Source organism: Silene latifolia, chromosome X, assembly GCF_048544455.1.
Source record: "Silene latifolia isolate original U9 population chromosome X, ASM4854445v1, whole genome shotgun sequence".
Classification (NCBI taxonomy): domain Eukaryota; kingdom Viridiplantae; phylum Streptophyta; class Magnoliopsida; order Caryophyllales; family Caryophyllaceae; genus Silene; species Silene latifolia.
Window position 1 is genome coordinate 190,065,387 of NC_133537.1, and position 18,943 is coordinate 190,084,329.

At 37.9% G+C, this 18,943-nt stretch overlaps 1 protein-coding gene and 1 non-coding gene across 2 annotated transcripts; both read left to right on the forward strand.

Moving 5' to 3' along the window:
• The first annotated feature begins 6,179 nt into the window (after nt 1-6,179).
• On the forward strand, nt 6,180-6,286 carry LOC141624166 (small nucleolar RNA R71). The gene has a single exon (XR_012533976.1). It is a non-coding gene; the product is annotated as a small nucleolar RNA R71 (small nucleolar RNA).
• A 4,670-nt stretch (nt 6,287-10,956) lies between these two features.
• On the forward strand, nt 10,957-17,488 carry LOC141623761 (BTB/POZ domain-containing protein At1g04390). Its single transcript, XM_074439916.1, has 8 exons — nt 10,957-11,419; nt 11,580-11,706; nt 11,794-12,301; nt 12,572-12,705; nt 12,811-13,256; nt 13,378-14,502; nt 15,582-15,734; nt 16,857-17,488. The coding sequence occupies exons 1-8, from the start codon at nt 11,316-11,318 to the stop codon at nt 17,278-17,280; spliced, it is 3,021 nt and encodes a 1,006-aa protein (XP_074296017.1). The 5' UTR covers nt 10,957-11,315; the 3' UTR covers nt 17,281-17,488.
• Nucleotides 17,489-18,943: the final 1,455 nt, after the last annotated feature.

Below are 18,943 nucleotides of genomic sequence, written 5' to 3' on the forward strand. Positions count from 1 at the left end.
TTAGGAGTCTATTTTTGATCCTCTTTTTATTTGATGCATTTTGCAAACTTTCTTTCACATTTCATTTCATTGAACTCAAATCAATTTCTTTTTGTGCCCATTCCCTTTGATGACAAAAATGTGGTAGAACATGGATGATGGATGCATGGTTTCAAGGGTCACCTTGGAATAAACGGTAGCCAAGGAGTTATCACACTACAAGGTACTCTTGACTAGGCCTTAATCCATGGGTCAAAGTATACTAGCATGACACATCCTAGGGTGTTTTACAAGTATTCTAACAAACAAAGTCTGAAGAAGAAAAAGCATCTACTAGAGCCTATATACACTTGTTAAGCTTCCCAAGTATACGGTTTCACAAAATTTTTCTAACATGCAAACTACATGCCATGATGCAACTAGCATATAAACATCCTAATGCAAATGATTCTACCAACTAATATGCCATATAAACTAAATGCAAGTCCTAAGAACAATATTAAAGTAGATATTCGCCTATCAGTTGCACCCAAGACGATATGAGATATGCCCTTCTGATTATGCTAGAATCGATCTAAAATTTTCTGTAAAATTATGTTGTTTTGTGTTTTTACTGATGAGAGAGAAGGCTAGGTTAAAAGAGAATTAGGGTAGAATCATGATCTCCCTTTTCTTCTTATGGTAACCGAAATATGGGAGTCAATTAGGAAGATATAACATTGTTATACCGCATCAATCAATATAAAGCCACATAGTCATTAACATAAAGAGGAAAAAGGAGATTGGAAAGATCATACCATGCGGTCTTCAATATCCTCATGTCTCGGATGTGGCGTAGTCGATCAATGTGAACAAGGATAGAACAAATACAATATATACAAGTCTACACTACAAAGGAAATGAACTTGTTTTTGGATTTTCAAATTTTTCGATTTTTTTGAATTTTTGAATTTTTATTTTATTTTTTTGGGTTTTTGAATAAAAGTTAAGTTAGAATTCCCCATCCCCATACTAATATGGGCATTGTCCTCAATGGCCAAGATGATGGGAAATTATGCAAGTATGATGCATGAATTCTACACTAAATACAAGCTATACTAATTTACACTACATGATGCATGGTTTTTATTTTGTTTATGACGGAGAGCGTAATTTAGATTACCTCCCATTGCGTATGCATGTACTTCCCCAAACCGAGATAGACATTATTTCTAATGTCCTAAAGTTGGGGGTAGTTCATGCACACAAGATGCAATGCATGAAACTAAATTGTCATTTTGGATTTTCAAAAGTGGGAACAATGAAATAAGAACACCTCAATGGGGCCGAGGTGTTAGTCCTCTATGTTGCTAGGACTCTCCAACTATGATCAAGATAAAAATAAATAAAACAAAGAAAGAAGTAGACAAACCTCAAGAGGGTAGGAGCCTCCAAAGCTTGCTAGTCTTCCACCATATCATCATTGTCATCATCTTCCTCAATAGAAGTAGACTCATCACCACTCCCCTCTTCACTTCCTTGCTCACTTCCTTCATCACTTTCTTCATCATCTTCATTAGCCTCTTCTTCTTCATTTACCTCTTCAACAATGCCCTCATCATCAACAACCTCATCACCGACAACCTCATCGTCACCCGGTCTTTCACCCCTAGATGCACTTGGAAAGAAAACTTCCATATCCGCCCAACTAGGCAAAGGACATGAAGGATCAAGTAGTCCTTGCCTAGCTAAATGAAGGAGGGGTGGATATTGGGCCAAGTATGCATCTTCCCGATCCTTATAAGCTTGTTTGTGCATCTCTTGCATAAGTAGAGTCATGTAGTCATTGCCCACTTCAACACCTTCGGGTTTGAACTCTTGATATTTGAATGGATAGGGTGGTGTGACAATGGAGGAGGAGGGCATTTCAATTTCACCCCTTTGTTGACGGATGATGTACTCGGCTTCCTTTGAGAGGGGAAGAAGGTAGTTTGTTCGATGGACACTCAAACGGCATATCTTGGAAGGCAAAGTAAAAGATCTAGCATCATTGGTGAGCCACCCATATTTGGTGTCAAGAGGATTATGCTTGACCCACTTATACTTGTTAATCATGGCATCCATGTCAATGAGATGACCTCCTTTTTTCGCCACATACTTGCTATCCTTGTTGAAATTCGGATCAAAGTACTTGGCCAAGAGAGTAACTAGACCTCCATTTACGATAAAAGCGGTGCCTTCCTTTCCACAATCAACATTGAGCCATCTTTCCACCAAAAGCCTTAGAGCATTGTAAGGCTTGGTGAATTCCCTTCCAATATTTAAGGCCGACTCAAGTAGAACACAATCGAGCTTGGTAAAGTGGTTAGTGTCTTTTCTTGCAATGATAGTATTCCCGATGACCTTGTGCCACACTCTAATGCCCGGATGGTGGACTAATAGAGCGCGACAAGCATGAAAGTTCTCAAATTTCTTCCCGGAAATTGCCTCCCAAAGAGGAGCGGGGTCATATTTTTCGGGCTTCTTATAATAACGAGGGGTATCACTAAGACCTAACACTTTACTCAAAACATCAAAGGTGATGCACCTATTCACATTGGCAAGGCGAAACTCGATGTATTCTCTAGTCTCTACCTTAGTCACTTTCAATGAACTTAAGAATTCCAAGGTAAGGGAGGGGTGTGTCAATTCTCTTGTAGTAAACAATTTTCCCAACCCCATGGCTTCAAAGAAGGCTTTTGTTTGCTCAAGGACACCCAATTTGTTCAAGGCATCTTCACATATGAATTTGGTGGGTAGAATGGATTTCTTAGCATACTTGGCAAATGTATCCCTGTGGGAGTTGGAAATGAAAATTACCTCCGGATAGTTTGATAATTGAGCAATTTCCGGAGTTGTTGTTGTTGTTGCTTCCAAGGGAGGATTTTGTTGTTGTTGAACTTCCAAGCTTGCACTAGCAACCAGCATAGCCATTGAGGCTTTCTTTGCTTGAAGGCATTGTTGCCTTTTTGAGAGTGTCTTTGCCTTGAGTGCCTTTGTTGATCCTTTTGTTCTTGCCATTGATGATTATACCAAGAAAAGATTGAAAATATTCAATTTCCAATTATACCCAAATCGATTTTAAGATGAAAGGGTTTGCCTTTGTATTTCAAAAATCGACTCAGAGGTTGAAGATTTTGGTGCTTGGATTGATTATTGTTGGAAAAGGAGTGATTAATTGTTGTTGAAAGGAAGTTTGCATTTGATTTTGTTGAATTTGGTTGAGGAAATCTTGTTTTGGTGATGGAGAGGATGAGGGTTTTGGGGTTTATGGTAGTGTTTTGAATGTATGAATGAGGAAATGAATGTGGGAGGGGTATTTAAAAACACCCGAAATTTTCGAACTGTAGGGGGAAGACGAGCGGATTCCCTTCAGGACGCTCGGATTCTGCCTAATCTGGGTTCAGGAATTCTCGCCTAAAGACGAGCGTCTTTTAGCTGGGATGCTCTGATTCTTCAGTTGTAGGACGAGCGGATTCCAATAAAGACGGGCGGATTCTGTTATAGCGAGTTTTCTTTTTTTGCACTGGCAAAAAGACGGGCGTCTTTCTGCAAGGACGAGCGGATTCTTCCAGGCGAGCGTCTTCTCTGCTGGGACGCTCGGATTCTTCAACAATCCCAAATTTTCAATTTTTCAGTTCAATTGGACGGACGGATTCTGCAACAGACGCCCGGATTCCCAAAAGACGAGCGGATTCCCCTTAAGGATGCTCGGATTCCTCCTAGTCTACCCGGATTCAGTTCCATCCGTGCACTTGCATATCCCGTGTCATTTTCATTCTTCAAAACCCGTGTTCTTCATTGTAGGGGCACTACTAAGGCATGAATAGCCTAGGCAATTGCTATCCCCACACTAAGCTAAAGCACTACACATCAATAAAATCATTAGTCCCTCCCTCACTTCTCTCAAAAATGATAAATATCTTGATCAAAGCATAAAAAATCCAAAAATGACAAAAATGCAATGTAAGAATTAAAATGCGAGTTAGGGAGTTAGAAATATTTACAGATGGTGGTTTGGAGAGGACTCCACCAAACTCTCATTCTTAGTGAGATGTCATGGGGGCATGTCCAAGGTGTTATTGATGTTGTTAAACACCTTGAAGAAGTAGTCAAAAGCTTGTTCGTTGTCATGATAAAGATCTTCAATAGATCTTTGTCCTTGTTGTCCTTCATGTTGGTCTTTATCGATAGCATTACCAATGTAGGGATTGAAAATCCCTTCAAACTCATCGTCCCAAAGACCACAAACTTCATCTACTTGGTCACTAAAGATCTCTTGAGTTGATAAAGACAACTCTCCCACTTTCTTGTCTTGGCCAATGAGGCGATTTTCTTCATTGCTTGACTTTGGTGAGCTTTTCAAGCGCTCTTTGTTATAATTCACTTGCTCTTTGAATGGAGCATCATCAAATTTCTTCTTCCATTGGAATTCCGACTTCTTCCTATCATCCTTCCGGCTATAATGATCAACCATAAAACATGGTTCATGCAAACGAGGAGCTCTCATGGTCTTGTCAAGATTGAAAGTTATGCTCTCATCTCCCACCTCTAGAGTGAGCTCTCCATGCTTCACATCAATCACCGCACCCGCGGTGTGCAAGAAAGGTCTACCTAGAATGATCGGAATATTGGAGTCTTCTTCCATGTCAACAATGACAAAGTCCACCGGGATGAAAAATTTCCCAACTCTTACGGGAACATCTTCCCATATCCCTAATGGTGTCTTTGTCGATCTATCGGCCATTTGGAGTGTGATATTGGTGCATTTAAGCTCTCCCATCCCTAACCTTTTACTTATCGAGTACGGCATAACACTCACACTAGCCCCTAGATCACATAAGGCTTTGTTGATCGTGGTGTCGCCAATGGTACACGGTATTGAGAAGCTTCCCGGATCTTTAAGTTTTGGAGGTGAACTCCCTTGAAGTATTGCACTACTCACCTTAGTGAAGGCGATAGTCTCAAGCTTCCGGATTGACTTCTTCTTCGTGAGGATGTCTTTCATGTATTTTGCATAGGCCGACACGTGATTGATTAATTCCGTGAAAGGAATCGAGACTTCCAAATTCTTCACAATCTCCATAAATTTTCCAAGTTGGTCATCAAATTTGGGCTTGGCTTGACGACTTGGAAAAGGAAGTCTAATCACAATGGGCTCCTTCTCCTTGGACTTGTCTTCATTTTTCTTTGAAACTTCTTCTTTTGATGGTTCTCTATTCTTGGAGTTTTGCACAATTTCTTCTTTGTCACTAGCTTCCACAACTTCATCCTCAACTTGCTTCTTCAGTGCTTCATACCTTGTACCACTCCTCAAGTGAATGGCACTAACCGTTTCATGTCTTGGGGGATTACTTTGAGGTGGTAATTGCCCCTTTTGTCTTTGTGAGTTTGAAGATGCTAGTTGAGTCAATTGGGTTTCCAATATTTTGGTGTGGGCTAGGATGTTGTTGATGGTGATTTCCTTTGCTTGACTATCCTTTTACATTTGAGTGAAAAACTCTTGTTGATTCTTTTGCATTTGGAGGACCGCTTTTTGAACATCAAAACCTTGGTCATTTTGTTGATTGTATGGAGTTTGATTTTGGTAGCCTTGGTTTTGGTTGTAAAAGGGTCTTTGATTTTGGTTTCTCATGGGAGGTGGGGTGTATGTTGGTTGAGGGTTTTGAACATTTTGGCTTTTGTATGAGAGATTTGGGTGGAATTTGGTGTTCTCATTGTAATAGTTTGAATAAGGGGTACCACTCTTGTATGCTTGAAAAGCATTTACTTGTTCATTTGTTCCCCTGCATTCACTTTGGTCATGTTCCAAAGTTCCACAATTCTCACATATCCCACTTGGGATTGATGAAGATGCCGTCATGGCATTAACATGATGCTTTGATGATTTTGAGGCTTCTTCAAGTCTAGCCATACCTTTTTCAAATTTCAAATTGATGGTATCAATGTGAGCACTAAGTTGAGCACCCAATTGAGTAATAGAGTCCACTTCATGCTTTCCTCCTCTAGTAGCCTTGCGAGGCCTACTATATTATGAATTATGGACCGCCATTTCCCCAATATTGTTCCAAGTTTGATTGTCATCAACTTCGGTGAACATTCCATTTGATCCCATGTTGAGAATGTTTCTTGAGTCTTCATAAAGACCGTTCCAAAATTGTTGTACCAAGAACCACTCGCTAAGTCCATGGTGAGGACATGAGCAGCAAATTCCTTTGAATCGCTCCCAAGCTTCATACAAAGATTCTTCATCTCTTTGCTTAAAGCCCGTAATTTGAGCTCTTAGCATGTTAGTCTTTTCCGGTGGATAGAACTTTTTGTAGAAAGCTAGAGCCAATTTCTTCCAAGAATCAATTCCGAGAGTAGCCTTATCAAGGCCTTTCAACCATTGTTTTGCGGTGTCAATTAGAGAAAAAGGAAATAAGACCCATCGAATTTGGTCTTGAGTTACACCGGTTTGAGATATCGCATCACAATAGTCACAAAAAGTCTCCATGTGAGAGTGAGCGTCTTCACTAGGCATCCCCCCAAATTGGCTTCTTTCGACTAATTGGATAAATGCGGATTTGGCAATGAAATTTCCGGTTAAGTGTTGTGGTGTGGGAGTACCATTGGGTAGGTTCTCCTCGGTTGGTACGGAGTGTGATGAAAATTTAGGCATTGTGGGTTGATTTTGTGTTGGATTTTGTGTTGGGTTCCCTTCACCTTCTCTTGCAAAAGGGTTGGTGAACTCAATAGTGTTTGGTTGAATATCTACAACCTCACCAATACCTCTCAAAGTTCTCCTAGGAAGTCTTCTATTGGTTGTCAAAGTCCTTTCAATTTCGTGATCAAAGGGTAACAAGTTACCTTGTGATCTTCTAGACATGCAAAATATCAAACAACTCGAAAATAATTAGAACAAACCTTGAGGAGTTTTACTTCCCCAAGGCAAAGAAAGACACAACTAATAACAATATAAGAAAATCTAAATCAAGTTAACACCGTCCCCGGCAACGGCGCCATTTTTGGTCGGACTCTCGAGGAGGTTTAGTTTTCGGTACTTGTTGTTAGGAGCACCTAGACCAAAACACAATTTATAACTTCACAAACAACTCTACAATTAGTAAAGAGGCAAGTAAAGGTCGGATCCCAAGGGACGGGAATTGAGATGAGATTTTCTATTGCAACAAGTGGTGTCTAAGGGTGTCACAATTTGGGGTTTGAAGTAGAAGATCACTAAATTAAATAGCAATAAAAGTAAACAAGCAAGATGATTAAAAGGGATGTAAACAATTGATAAAAGGCACTAGGGTGTCATGGGGTCATAGGGGATTCATGGGAATTGATCATACAAACATATTCTCAAATTATAAGCAAGCAATTATTATTGTGATGGATCGAGTTGGTTTATATCTTACAATCCTAGGAAAGTTTGGGTCCCGGAGCCGAATCGATTAAATTGTACAACACCTACAAGTCGACTTAATCTTCCCTACTCAACTATATGCATGGTCTAATGAGACTCGAGTTGGTTTATGTCTTACAAGTCTCATTGAAAAGATAGGTGATGGGTAAAAAATGCAAGGATTCATAGGCTCACATTTCATCAAACATAACATATGCATAAGTTGAGATCACAACAAGCAAGCAATTAAACTATGAAAACATATTAAATTAAGCATGAATCATCCCCCATGTTGGTTTCCCCTAATTACCCATTAACCCTAGCTAAGGAAACTACTCACTCATTATTATGTTGAACATGCTAGCAAGGTTGTCAATCATACCAACAAAGTAAAACATGATGAATAAATGAAAGTGATTAACAATAATTAAAAAGGGATTAAGAGAATTATACCTACTAATGATTCCAATAATAAGGCAAAGAATAATAGAAGTACTTGATGATAGATTGGAAGGTTGTCAATCTCCCAATAATAACCCAAATAATCTTCAATTACCCAAAACAAAGGATGAACAAGAGAGAGATTAAGGAAATGAAACTTGTATTAAAACTTGATTAAATGTTGATTACAAGATTAAAGAGAGATTTGATTGATATTAACTACACTAGAGATTGCTAAGAAGAACATGCTCTTCTAATTAGCCTAATGGGGTATTTATATTGGGGATTAGTTACATAAATTAAGGTTTACTAAGGGCTTAAATGACGATTAAGTCCTTGAAGAATTGCCGGTCTCTAGGGAGACTCCGGTCTCCTTTTTGCCGTTCTTAGAAAAATATGCGCATCCTTCCTTGAAGTTTGTAGAAGACGAAATGGTTGTTAGAGAATCCGGGCGTCCAGGGCACGGGTCGGGCGGATTCTGGTGATTCTGGACGGGCGTCCAGATGGGGAAGACGGGCGGATTGGGCGTGTTTTGGACGGGCGTCCATAGGGGGAAGACGCTCGGATTGCCCCTCTTGGACGGGCGTCTTGTGGACAATCCGCCCGGGTTGTCTTACAGCTTCTTTCTTTCTTCTTTTCTTCCTTTTTCTTCATAAAATCCTTGAGGATTTCCTCGGGGATGCAAGGATCTTTTATCATCATTGCCCATCTACTATAATATGTACAAAGGCCTTATAATCTTGTCTTCTCTTTGATGCTTGGTCATTGAATTCAATCAATTTAGCTTCATTTTGCCATGAAAATGCAAGGTTTGCACTCCTTTCCTACCAAGGACACAAAACCTCAAAATATGCAAAATAAAGGACTAAAGACAATAAATGACCCAAATATGCACTAAAAAGCATGGGAACAAGGCTAATTCGGGGACTAAATATGCTCTAATTTTGGTCACATCAAAACTATAACTAATAGAATATCTAAAGACAATTTCTTATTCTAAGACTATCACAATATTACCATATTGTGATTTCTATTATTACGGTAATACTCCCTCCAATTTTCTATTATCTTCCCTCTTTCCTTTTTCACACAAGTTTGATTATCTTCTCTCTTTCCTTTTTTGGTAAGTCTCATTCATTATTTTATTATTTTCTCTCTCATAAAAATCAACAACTCCCACTACTTTATCCATTCTTTTATTCATTATCCATTTTTTATTATTTTATCTCTCCTATAATCTTTACAATTTATAATATTTATCAATACTTTATTCCTCTTTCTTCCCCTTTATTATTTTTTGTGCCCAAAAGAAAGGGGAAGATATTAGAAAATTGGAGGGAGTATTATACGGTATTCCTTATACATAAGGGCTTGCTTGAAATATGAGTAATTATTAAGAGAGTAATGAGAGCTAAAATAAGAAGAAATAAGAGGAGATTGGTGTAACACCCTCATTTATCTAAGAGCCTTTAGCAAGACATTCCCAAGTAAATAAAGGTGGTATCATCTCAGTTGTCTGAGGTAGTAAGTATAAAAGACAAACAATACCAAAGTACTTTAAGATGATATATTATTAAAGTGCCTCAAAAGACTTTATTACAAAATATCCAACGAGTTGAATAATTATTACAAGTACGTTTAAATAACTGCAGCGGAAATAAAATAAAGTGATTAGATAATCTAAGTGATGTAGACTTCTAGGTAGACTGACAAATCCTCACGCATTCCTGTAAGCTCCCAAAGTCAGCTAATCTTTAAGACCTGCAATATCTGCTCCCCAATATTTGGTTCATCACAGGTGTTCACGAATACACAGTCAACCGCGAGGTTGAGTAGGATAACCAAACAACAAAACGATACCATACGATAAAAGCTCAAACCAAGATCGTCACACACATGCACACGGCTCAACCGTGGAATCCATCACACGCCTCAACCAAACACGCCACACACGACACCACACAGTGTACTACTCAGGTCCACGGCCACTCCCAACACCACCGTGCCTGGCCTACCATAAATCGTACAGGACCACGGCACTTGCACATCCACATGCCTGACCGACCATAACTGTACAGGACCACGGCTCAATCCCGTGCCTGACCGACCAAACAATCTCATAGCATTGACAATTCTCTTTCACAAGGCCAACCAACAACAGAGAACCAACCAACAAGACAATAATATGATCATAAGACAACAATGATATCAATATGCTCAAGACAACAATTACGACGATATGCTCAGGACAACAATTACAACAATAATCCATCTTTCACAATTCACCAATTACCAATATAGTATAGTTGAGTAGTTAACCTAACTTTTAGCAAATCTTCACAAGCTATCAAACAATCAAAAAGCTTCCTCCACAAATTCACCACCTAAACAATCAATTAATTTATGTATAATTATTAACTAATCTTATTAATGAATTTAAGATGTAAACTACCCAAAACAACCTCGCAAAATGACACAAACACACCCCCATAACCGGTTGACCCGACGGTGGTCAAACCCGTCGGTCAACGCTCCCTCACGGCCACGGTCAACGGTATGGTCAAGGTCAAACGTAAATAATTGATATTAGGTGATTAGATAACTTACCACAATTAATTATCGCAAGGTGAAAACTCCGTCTTAAGGCTGTCTCACAAAAGCTCTCCTCACAATTGTATTTGAGTTTTAGAAGAAGAACAAATATGATTGTGAGGTATAGGGTTGATATTTATATAAATTGGTAGGAGAAGTATGAAGGTTATAGGAAATTCCTTTTAATATTAAAATAAGGAAAATATCTTAGAGCATCGATAACACTCAAACCAAATACTAGCTTCCCTCAAATTCCTCCAACGCGTCACCCCCACACACGGTCAAACACGGTCCAATCCGTGTTAGCTCACGGTCCAACCCGGTCCATCTAATTCGTTTTATTTTATTTTATTTGCTTCTTTTCTTTTACGACAACAACTTATTATTTATTATTATTATTATTTATAAATATTAATTATCAATTATTATTGATTAAAATAGGAAGTATTGCAATTGGTGGTTTGTGATGGTTGTTGTGGGGGTGGAAAGAGGAGGTGGGGGAGGAATTATTATCTTCATGTAAAGGTAATGCATTACTTGGGGGAGAGATAGGGAACAATTACTCCCTAGTATTACTATATTTCCCCATTTTTATCCATTTTTTTCTCCAATCCCCCTCCCCCATCCATTCCCTCCATTTTTTAGTTAATTTTAGGTCCTCCCTTAATAATTAGTCTCATTCCAAACAAGCCTTAAGGCTAATTGTAATTACAAACCTTTGTATTAAATTCCAAACATGTCCTTAATAATAATCTCGAACAGATTTTGGAGTGTTCAACTTTGGCGCTGTCATTTGTCAGATTTTTCGCCCACTTCCATCTGGGGCAAATCTAGAACTCCGTAGTTGGTGATTTGAGGGTGAAATTGGTGGATTGTTTGTTTGAAGAAAGATTTGAGGATGAAAGTAACAAGGAAAGAAAGAAAGGAAAGAGTGAGTAATCATGATGAACAATTGAGCAGTCTCCACCAACGCCTCTATCAATCCCTTAATTTGGGTTTCAGGTTTCCTTTTTTTTTTCCCTCTTCCTTCGACTTACTACTCCACAGGTGGCGAACCCAGAATTAAAATTTGTTTTGAGCGACTACTACCCTTTGCTACTAGCTAGCTAGCTAGGTTCCCCCGTCATCAATTCAGTTGTAATGTTTGCATCATCATTTGTAGGTATTGTGATGGTAAAGAAAAGGAATGGTATACTAATGATATTGAGTTGCAAAGGTTGGTCCTTCGCTCACTTTCGGCTTTTCTTCTTCATATTAACCCACAATCCTGCCATTTTCCTTTTGTTAAGGTACCAATTTCATCTTCGTCTTCCTGTGTCTCCTAAATGTATTTTTACTCATTTCTTGAATTTCAATTATGCTTGTATACATTTCAGGATTCAGTTGCTGATATCGTTAAAGCAATTGCAAGTATTCTGCAATCCCCAAATGACTTTGTTTTAACAATGGCATCACAACTAGTGTCCAAATTGACAAGTATTTTGCCTGCTTCACTCTTGGACCCCCATGTTGTCCGTCTTACTCAACCCTTGTCATCCTTGTTATCCAATCATCAATCTCAAGTTGCCATTATGACTGCAACTGCTCTTAATCTTATTTTATCAAAACTCAGTCACAAGAAAGAGAATGAAATATCCCAGATTTTGGAGAAGCACAATGTTGTTGCTCAACTAATCGCTAACTTGAAAATTCTGTACGATAAGATTAAGCCTATTGAGTACTTTGTGGAGATGTCTTCTCTGTTGAGTTCAGTGATGAAGATATGGCCTCACACAAGGTATCCTGTTTGGAGTGATACTAAATTAACACAAGTTATCCAACTTTTTTGCTGCAAACCCGAGTCTTCTGTCAGACTTGCTGTTTTACAGCTGTATTTTGCTATAGGTACTCTTCATTCATGGTAATTATCCATTGCTGTAGCCTTTTCACTTTTAAGCTCTTATATCTATTATTCGATGCAATTGTTAACTCCATTTTCATTATGGGTCTGCTGTACACAGCCTTTTGGTGCTGTCAAAACAGGGGTTAGGGGGTCAGGCCTTGTACATCCGAGTGTGACCCCCTTTAGCCCTCATATTCTGAGCCCTTAAAGCACTAGAGTAATGATGTTATCCTCTCAGATGACCAAATTCAAGTAGTGGACCATATTTGCAGCTTTATGTGGCTATGGAGCCCACAAGCTTGTGGACTCTGGGGAGCTCCTCGTGAATACAATTGTGAACTGCATGGGCGAATCACAACCTCAATCTGTTCGCATTTTGGCATTTAAAGTTGCACAACGTTTGACGGTAATAACGCTATCTATCTTTCTTCTTCTTTTTTTCCTTTTTCCCCCTTTTTAGTAACCCAAATTACTTTCATTGTTCTAAAGTGTGTGCAATTCAATTAAGCAGGCATGTGAGGATTTATGTTTAAAAGTACTGAGTTTCTCTTCCAAACCTGTAGTGGAGGCTATCATCTCTGCAATGAACTGCTCGAGCACTCATCATAGAAAAGTTTCTAGTAGTGACTTATGTTTAGTGATGGAAGCATGTCGATTAGCATTGATTACTCGGTGGCCTGGAAGACATCACGGTTATCTTTGGAGGCTTGGAGTGCATAAATACCTCCTCAATCTACTGATGCCCGATTTCCTAAATGTACATCCACATAATCAATCCTTGTCTATTGAGGGGCTTATAAGTGTGGCTAGAGAGGGTCTAAATATAAACTTTCTCCTGGATTTGAGGCCATATATATGGGAGATCTTTGGTTCACTTTTAGCACAATGTGACGAAGATTTCAATCCTTCTAAGAATGGAAACGAAATCTGTATCAGGGTTCTTATTACAAGTGCTTGGTAATGTTACGACTTTTGCTTCAGCTTCACATGCTTTTGTTTATGTATTTTACCTCTAGAAGTGTACACGAAATAGGTGCTGATTAATGTTTGTTTTATGGTTTATGCATTCCCTGGAAAGCCTATCCTTTCAAGACTCCATCAGCAGAGAGCGGCTACTACATCGAGCTAATAGGGAATGCACGCTCAGTAGTATATCAGCAGCAAAAGCAGTTTTAATGATGATGTATTCACCTTGCGAGTATATTGCATTTCACGCCAGGTTGATGCTTTCTGAAGTGCTCCGATTAGAGGGCGAGGAACAACTGAAGCATTTGCTGAAGGATTTACAATTTATCGGCTCTGAAGTCACTTCGATGCCAGATAGACATCAAATACTAATTAGCATAATGGGTTTGGTATGCTACTCTGGACTACCTCAGTTTTACACGTGTGTTGTCAAATATAAAGGGGTAAAAGCTTTGTTAGCTTTTGTTCGGTGGTGGTTACGCAACGAGGCCCACTTTGAAGGTGTCAGCTTAAGTTCTCATGTGAGAGACACAACTAAATTGCGTTTATGCTGCATGATCGATATTGTTGATTGGGAAGGCAAGGAAATTCACCTATTTTTGGCTCTGTGGAGTTTAGCTGAGTTGATCAACCGTCACGAGGCTGAAGGAGGGTCAATAGATATTTTTGCTTGGGAAACAACTTATGGAAAAGAGTCATTCATCCATGATATTCATGATATCTGCGCTCGTACCAGCTCTTCTGGGCTTAGATGGTACTCGTCATACCTCCTAAGCTTATTTGGGATTTATGGCTTCCCTAGCAAGCTAGGCAAAAAAGTTTCGTCATTGTTTTGTGAAAAAGATTATGGTGATATGTATCTCGTCCTTCGAGATGGGAAGTCTATAGGCGTTCATAAAGTGGTTCTTCTCGTACGGTGTCCATCATTTCTTCCACCCGATGAAACATCCAACTCCTTTCCAGAGGATCAAGTTATGGACAAAATCCAGAAAACGAAAAGGGAAGTGACTCTCTCTGCTCATGTAGATGAGCAAGCAATTTTTAAAGTGTTAGATTTTGTATACTCAGGTTGCCTTAATGCTGAAGGGGAACTTGTGAGGAAGGCAAAGGTGCTAGCAAAACACTGCAATATACAACCTTTATTACATCTTTTGTGCAAGAAAAGGCCCAAATGGGGAGCTGCTGTACCTAATTTTGACTTGACTTCAGCTCTTGGGCCAGCTGGGCGTGATTATTCGTACGCTTTTTCTCTCCTTAAAAAACCTATTTGCATTCATTTTAAGTTTTAGTATTTCCAATGGAGCCTCTCCACTCGTTATTCCGTAGGTCTGGATTATTATGAAATAAAGCGAAAAGACAATGGAGAGGGCACAATGGAGGACAATGATACATGTGGATTTTTAGTATTTGACGTTATTTGATATATTTAATGTAAAAAATTTTAAAATTTATTTGTTTCTTTTCGGATTTATTACACCTTTTTACAAACAACTTTCTTATATATTAATACTTGGTTCACTTTTAAGGTATTCCGGACCCTTAAGTTTATTTCGGTTTTCAAAATCGTTTTAATCTTTATTCTCGATTTAAATTCTAAGTTTTTATAAAAGAAATCCGGACTAAAATTTTGAAACCTATAAGTTTACTTGGCTTTCGTATTATGTTTCACTCCCCTTTTGTTTTTCACTTTTTCTTTTCTGTTTTTCGCATTTTTGAGGTGTGCGTTCACCCATGGACGGTTCTAAAGGATGATTCATGTCAGCCGACCCCAAATCATTTTGGGATTAAGGCTCTGATGTTGTTGTTGTAAAGCGAAAAGACAATAAATTGACGGCGCTTCCTTTTAGTGTGAAATAACAGTCATTTAATGCAATTCTCAACACAATTTTCATTTCGGGTCATATGGACATATGTTAGTAACACAGAAGGCTGTGTACACCGACCCCTCAAACCCCGCAATTTTGATGGAGCCCTTGAGGCACTAGAATAATGTTGGTTATGGTGGTGGTGGTGGTGTGGTGTCTTTCTTTTCCTCTTTAGTTGCTATCGAGTGCCTGTCTCTTGAAGAGTAATATGAATTTTTGAAACTTTGAATGTCATGGAGGAATATAATTGCTCATGTTTCTATTGAAATGTCATCTTATCAGCTCCTTTCCCGACCTTTATTTGATATAAATTCATAATTAGAAGAATCAAATGTCAATTTCCCATTATTTCCAGTAAATAATAGCATAGTGTTGGTTGATACCATACCAATGGTTCTTCATTTTTCTGGCATTGAGTTCTTACTGAATGTATTTGATTCCTTAATCTCAGAGATGTGATCTTGGAAGCTACATCAAAAGAAGACACAGGAAGCTCCACCAACTGTTGCTCATTTCCGCGGCCTCATATCCATTCTCATAAGGCAATCTTAATGTCAAGCTGCAAGTATGTATGGGCTTTATTTCAATCTGGGATGCAAGAAAGGTACTAAAAAATTCCCATTTGCCTTTGTTGTGAATTGTGATGACTTGCTTAAAAGTATATGTACTTCATCGTGTAAAAACCATGTTTCAATGTTCTCTGTCAGACTGTCACCATAGTATAAAACCAATCCGGGTGCTTAGAGCTACAAGTCCCTACAACTCTCTTGCTTCAACGACTCAGTTTGCATGTCTTATGTCAATCACTGTTTTTGTTGTATATTTTGCTATGGTCTCTCGATGATAATTCCTTTTGAAATATTGATATGATGATCTTGCTTGTGAATATCAGTTAAGTTACAATTTGGGTAGTCGTTTGGAAGTTGAGAGTTGACCTTCTGTTACCTACCACATACTAGATCTCTTTTGTTTTTTGATAATTGATGTGATATCTATCACCGCTGGAATGAACTAGAAGCATTTCTTATTTTTGGCTTAAGATCATAAATTAATGAGAAGTATTTTTATGTAATTGTTTCATGTTATGAGCTTACTGAACCATAAACGACTTGTCTTCTAGTAGAATTTAGTTTCTAGTAACACATCTCTGTTTGTAGTAAGCACTCCCTTCATCCCTGTAAACATCGTCTTAGAAGGTTTTATCATGTCAAGTTTACAAAGTTTTCAACATGACTTCCCAAATGCTACCTCCATCCCAATTTTGTAGTCCTCAGTTGACTTTTGTGATAATTTTCTTTTACTTGGATCTAAAATATAATAAAATGGCGTCATAAATGGTGTGCTTCGCTTCCTTATTTACAAGTGAGCTATAGAGGGCATTTCGGATAGTGCATTTAGTCTTTAAAATGGGGATCTTCAAATTTTATCCTTTTTGGTACTCCTTCAATTCTATTATATTGTCCCCATCTCCTTTTTGGTCTATCTCTTAATAATTGTCCCCTTCTTATATCCAAGTAAAGAAGAAAAAAATTCACATCCGTAGTTTAATTACTTTCTTTAGTAGAAGGAATAGCAAGGTAGTGTTGTATCTCTAAGTTAAGGTGTATAATAATAGTTTTTTTCACTATTCTTAAATATGACCTCTAGCCACGTAGGGATAATATAATTCGATTAAAGGGGTAATTTACATGACCCCGTCTAACTGGAGTAAATGTGATTTTGGCAGCCGTTCAGAGACCCTAAAAATACCCGTCAGCTGGGAGGCTCTCTATAAATTTGTTGTCTGGGCATATTCAGGTGACGTGCCTAGACCATTGTCAGGATGTATGTGGGACAACATGGATATAGAGACAAAGATGTTGGAGTTACGGCCTTACATAGAGCTTTGTTGGCTTGCTGAGTTTTGGTTTATCGACGACCTTGGAAACGAATGTTCACAGGTGGTTGCCTCTTTTCTGGACTCACCCGAGTTGTCACTTAAACTAATTCAGTTTGCTGCGAGTTTCTCTCAGTGGGAAATTGTCAATATTGCGGCGAACAGGATCGCCTCCATTTATGGGAATCTTCGCTGTTCTAGTGCGCTTGATGTTCTGGACGAGGGGCTCGTTGAACTTATACGTCTGGCTTCTGTTCGGCTGTCTCAGGAATGATGATTACGAATTTATGAAAAAGGAATATTCTGAAAATGTTTATAGTATAGCATGATAGGAATTTATGTGAAATTTGGATATGAATTTTGCAAAGATTATGTAGTTTTGGTTATCTTTTTAAGCATACCTGTCTCTCCACTCTTGTTAGTCTCAAGGAATCATCCTGTTTCTATCTATGTGGTAAAAGTAGACACTGTTTTGGTGAAAATGCGAATTTTGTTTGATTCTTTTAAGAGTACATTATTACTACCAAACTTTTATAATTTTTAGAACACAAATTCTCATTGAAGACGGGCACTATCCGTCACAAGCTAAAAGCAGATAGAGCCCCTCTTATAATATGTAAGTGGCAAAATTCATGGGGTGCTCCATTTCCCCCCACTTGCCCTCATACTTGCCTTATTGTGAGAGGAGCATTATCCGTCACAAGCTTATGACGGATAGTGTCCGTCACAAGCAAGACGCTTTGTTTTTAGAATACATACTTGTTCATATAAATAATTGCGAAAGTGGCAATTGAGCCCCATTACTTTGGCTAATCGTGAAATTAAAACCCTTAAGTTTGGATTGTAGCAATTAGACCCCATAAGTTACGCAAAAGGTGAAATTAAGCCCCTTATCCAAAATCTCATGATATGTTCAATATATTATACATTACATAGGTGAAATTGATTACACTTTTTACAATATATACAATCAAAATAAAAGTTAACAATGAAATCAAAATTTAAAATGAATTAGCATCAATTAGAGAAGATTATTACATAAAAATAAAAATATTTATGTTTTATTAAAAAACTGAATATTTTTCTTAAATTTGTTAACAATTCTTTACGAAATGAAAATTATATACATAATGTTTTTTATTTATTTTTTTGTGAAAAGATGAGACATACAAAAAATATACGTGCTTAGTTTTTTTTGGTAATAGAGATATTTTAATAAAAATGACGATTTTCTTGAAAAAAAAGTAAAATAAAACTAAAGTTTTTATTTTTCCAGAATTTTAAAATATTGTCTTTGAATAATTTACTCAAACGCAATGTTGTTAGGATCAGGATTCTACATTGGATCGATGGGGAGGTTGGATCGAATCGGTAAAATCGGATCGTAAAATCGTAAGATCCTACAAATTCACCAAATATAGTTTTTTATTTGGTAAAAACATATAATTGAAGATCAAAAAACACTTATTTATTCCATTTATCCATAATATATAGAAAATTAATGATTTTAATATTACTGTATGAACATGTTTCTACAACTTGCACAAAATTTGGGTTTTACGATGTCATAATATAAAAATATATATTAATATTTTTATTATGGAATCGGATCGTAAGATCGCAGGATCGTATTATGATCTTATCTCTAGAAATTTTCAAATATATAGGATCATAAGATTCTACCACCAGTATAGAATCGTAAGATCCAGGATCGACCAAGCATTTTTGGAACGTAAAATCGTAGAAACAAATCGGGATTCTGACAACAATGCTCAAACGTGAACATGTTTTCCACAATTACCCTTTTCATTTTTTTCACTCACCCTCTCCCCTTTCCCTTTCAAATAAATATACTCACAAGCCCCCGACACCACAGCTACTGTAAGATACCCATCGCCACTGCCCTTCCACCGGACCACCACTCCTCGCATCCCTAC

Bases quoted from the DNA above. Each gene is read 5' to 3' on its own strand.
- LOC141623761 (XM_074439916.1), top strand. From the start codon at position 11,316: ATGAAAGTAACAAGGAAAGAAAGAAAGGAAAGAGTGAGTAATCATGAT. The intron at 11,420-11,579 runs GTTTCCTTTTTT...CATCATTTGTAG, and splicing joins TCCCTTAATTTGGGTTTCAG to GTATTGTGATGGTAAAGAAA. The intron at 12,706-12,810 runs GTAATAACGCTA...TCAATTAAGCAG, and splicing joins AAGTTGCACAACGTTTGACG to GCATGTGAGGATTTATGTTT.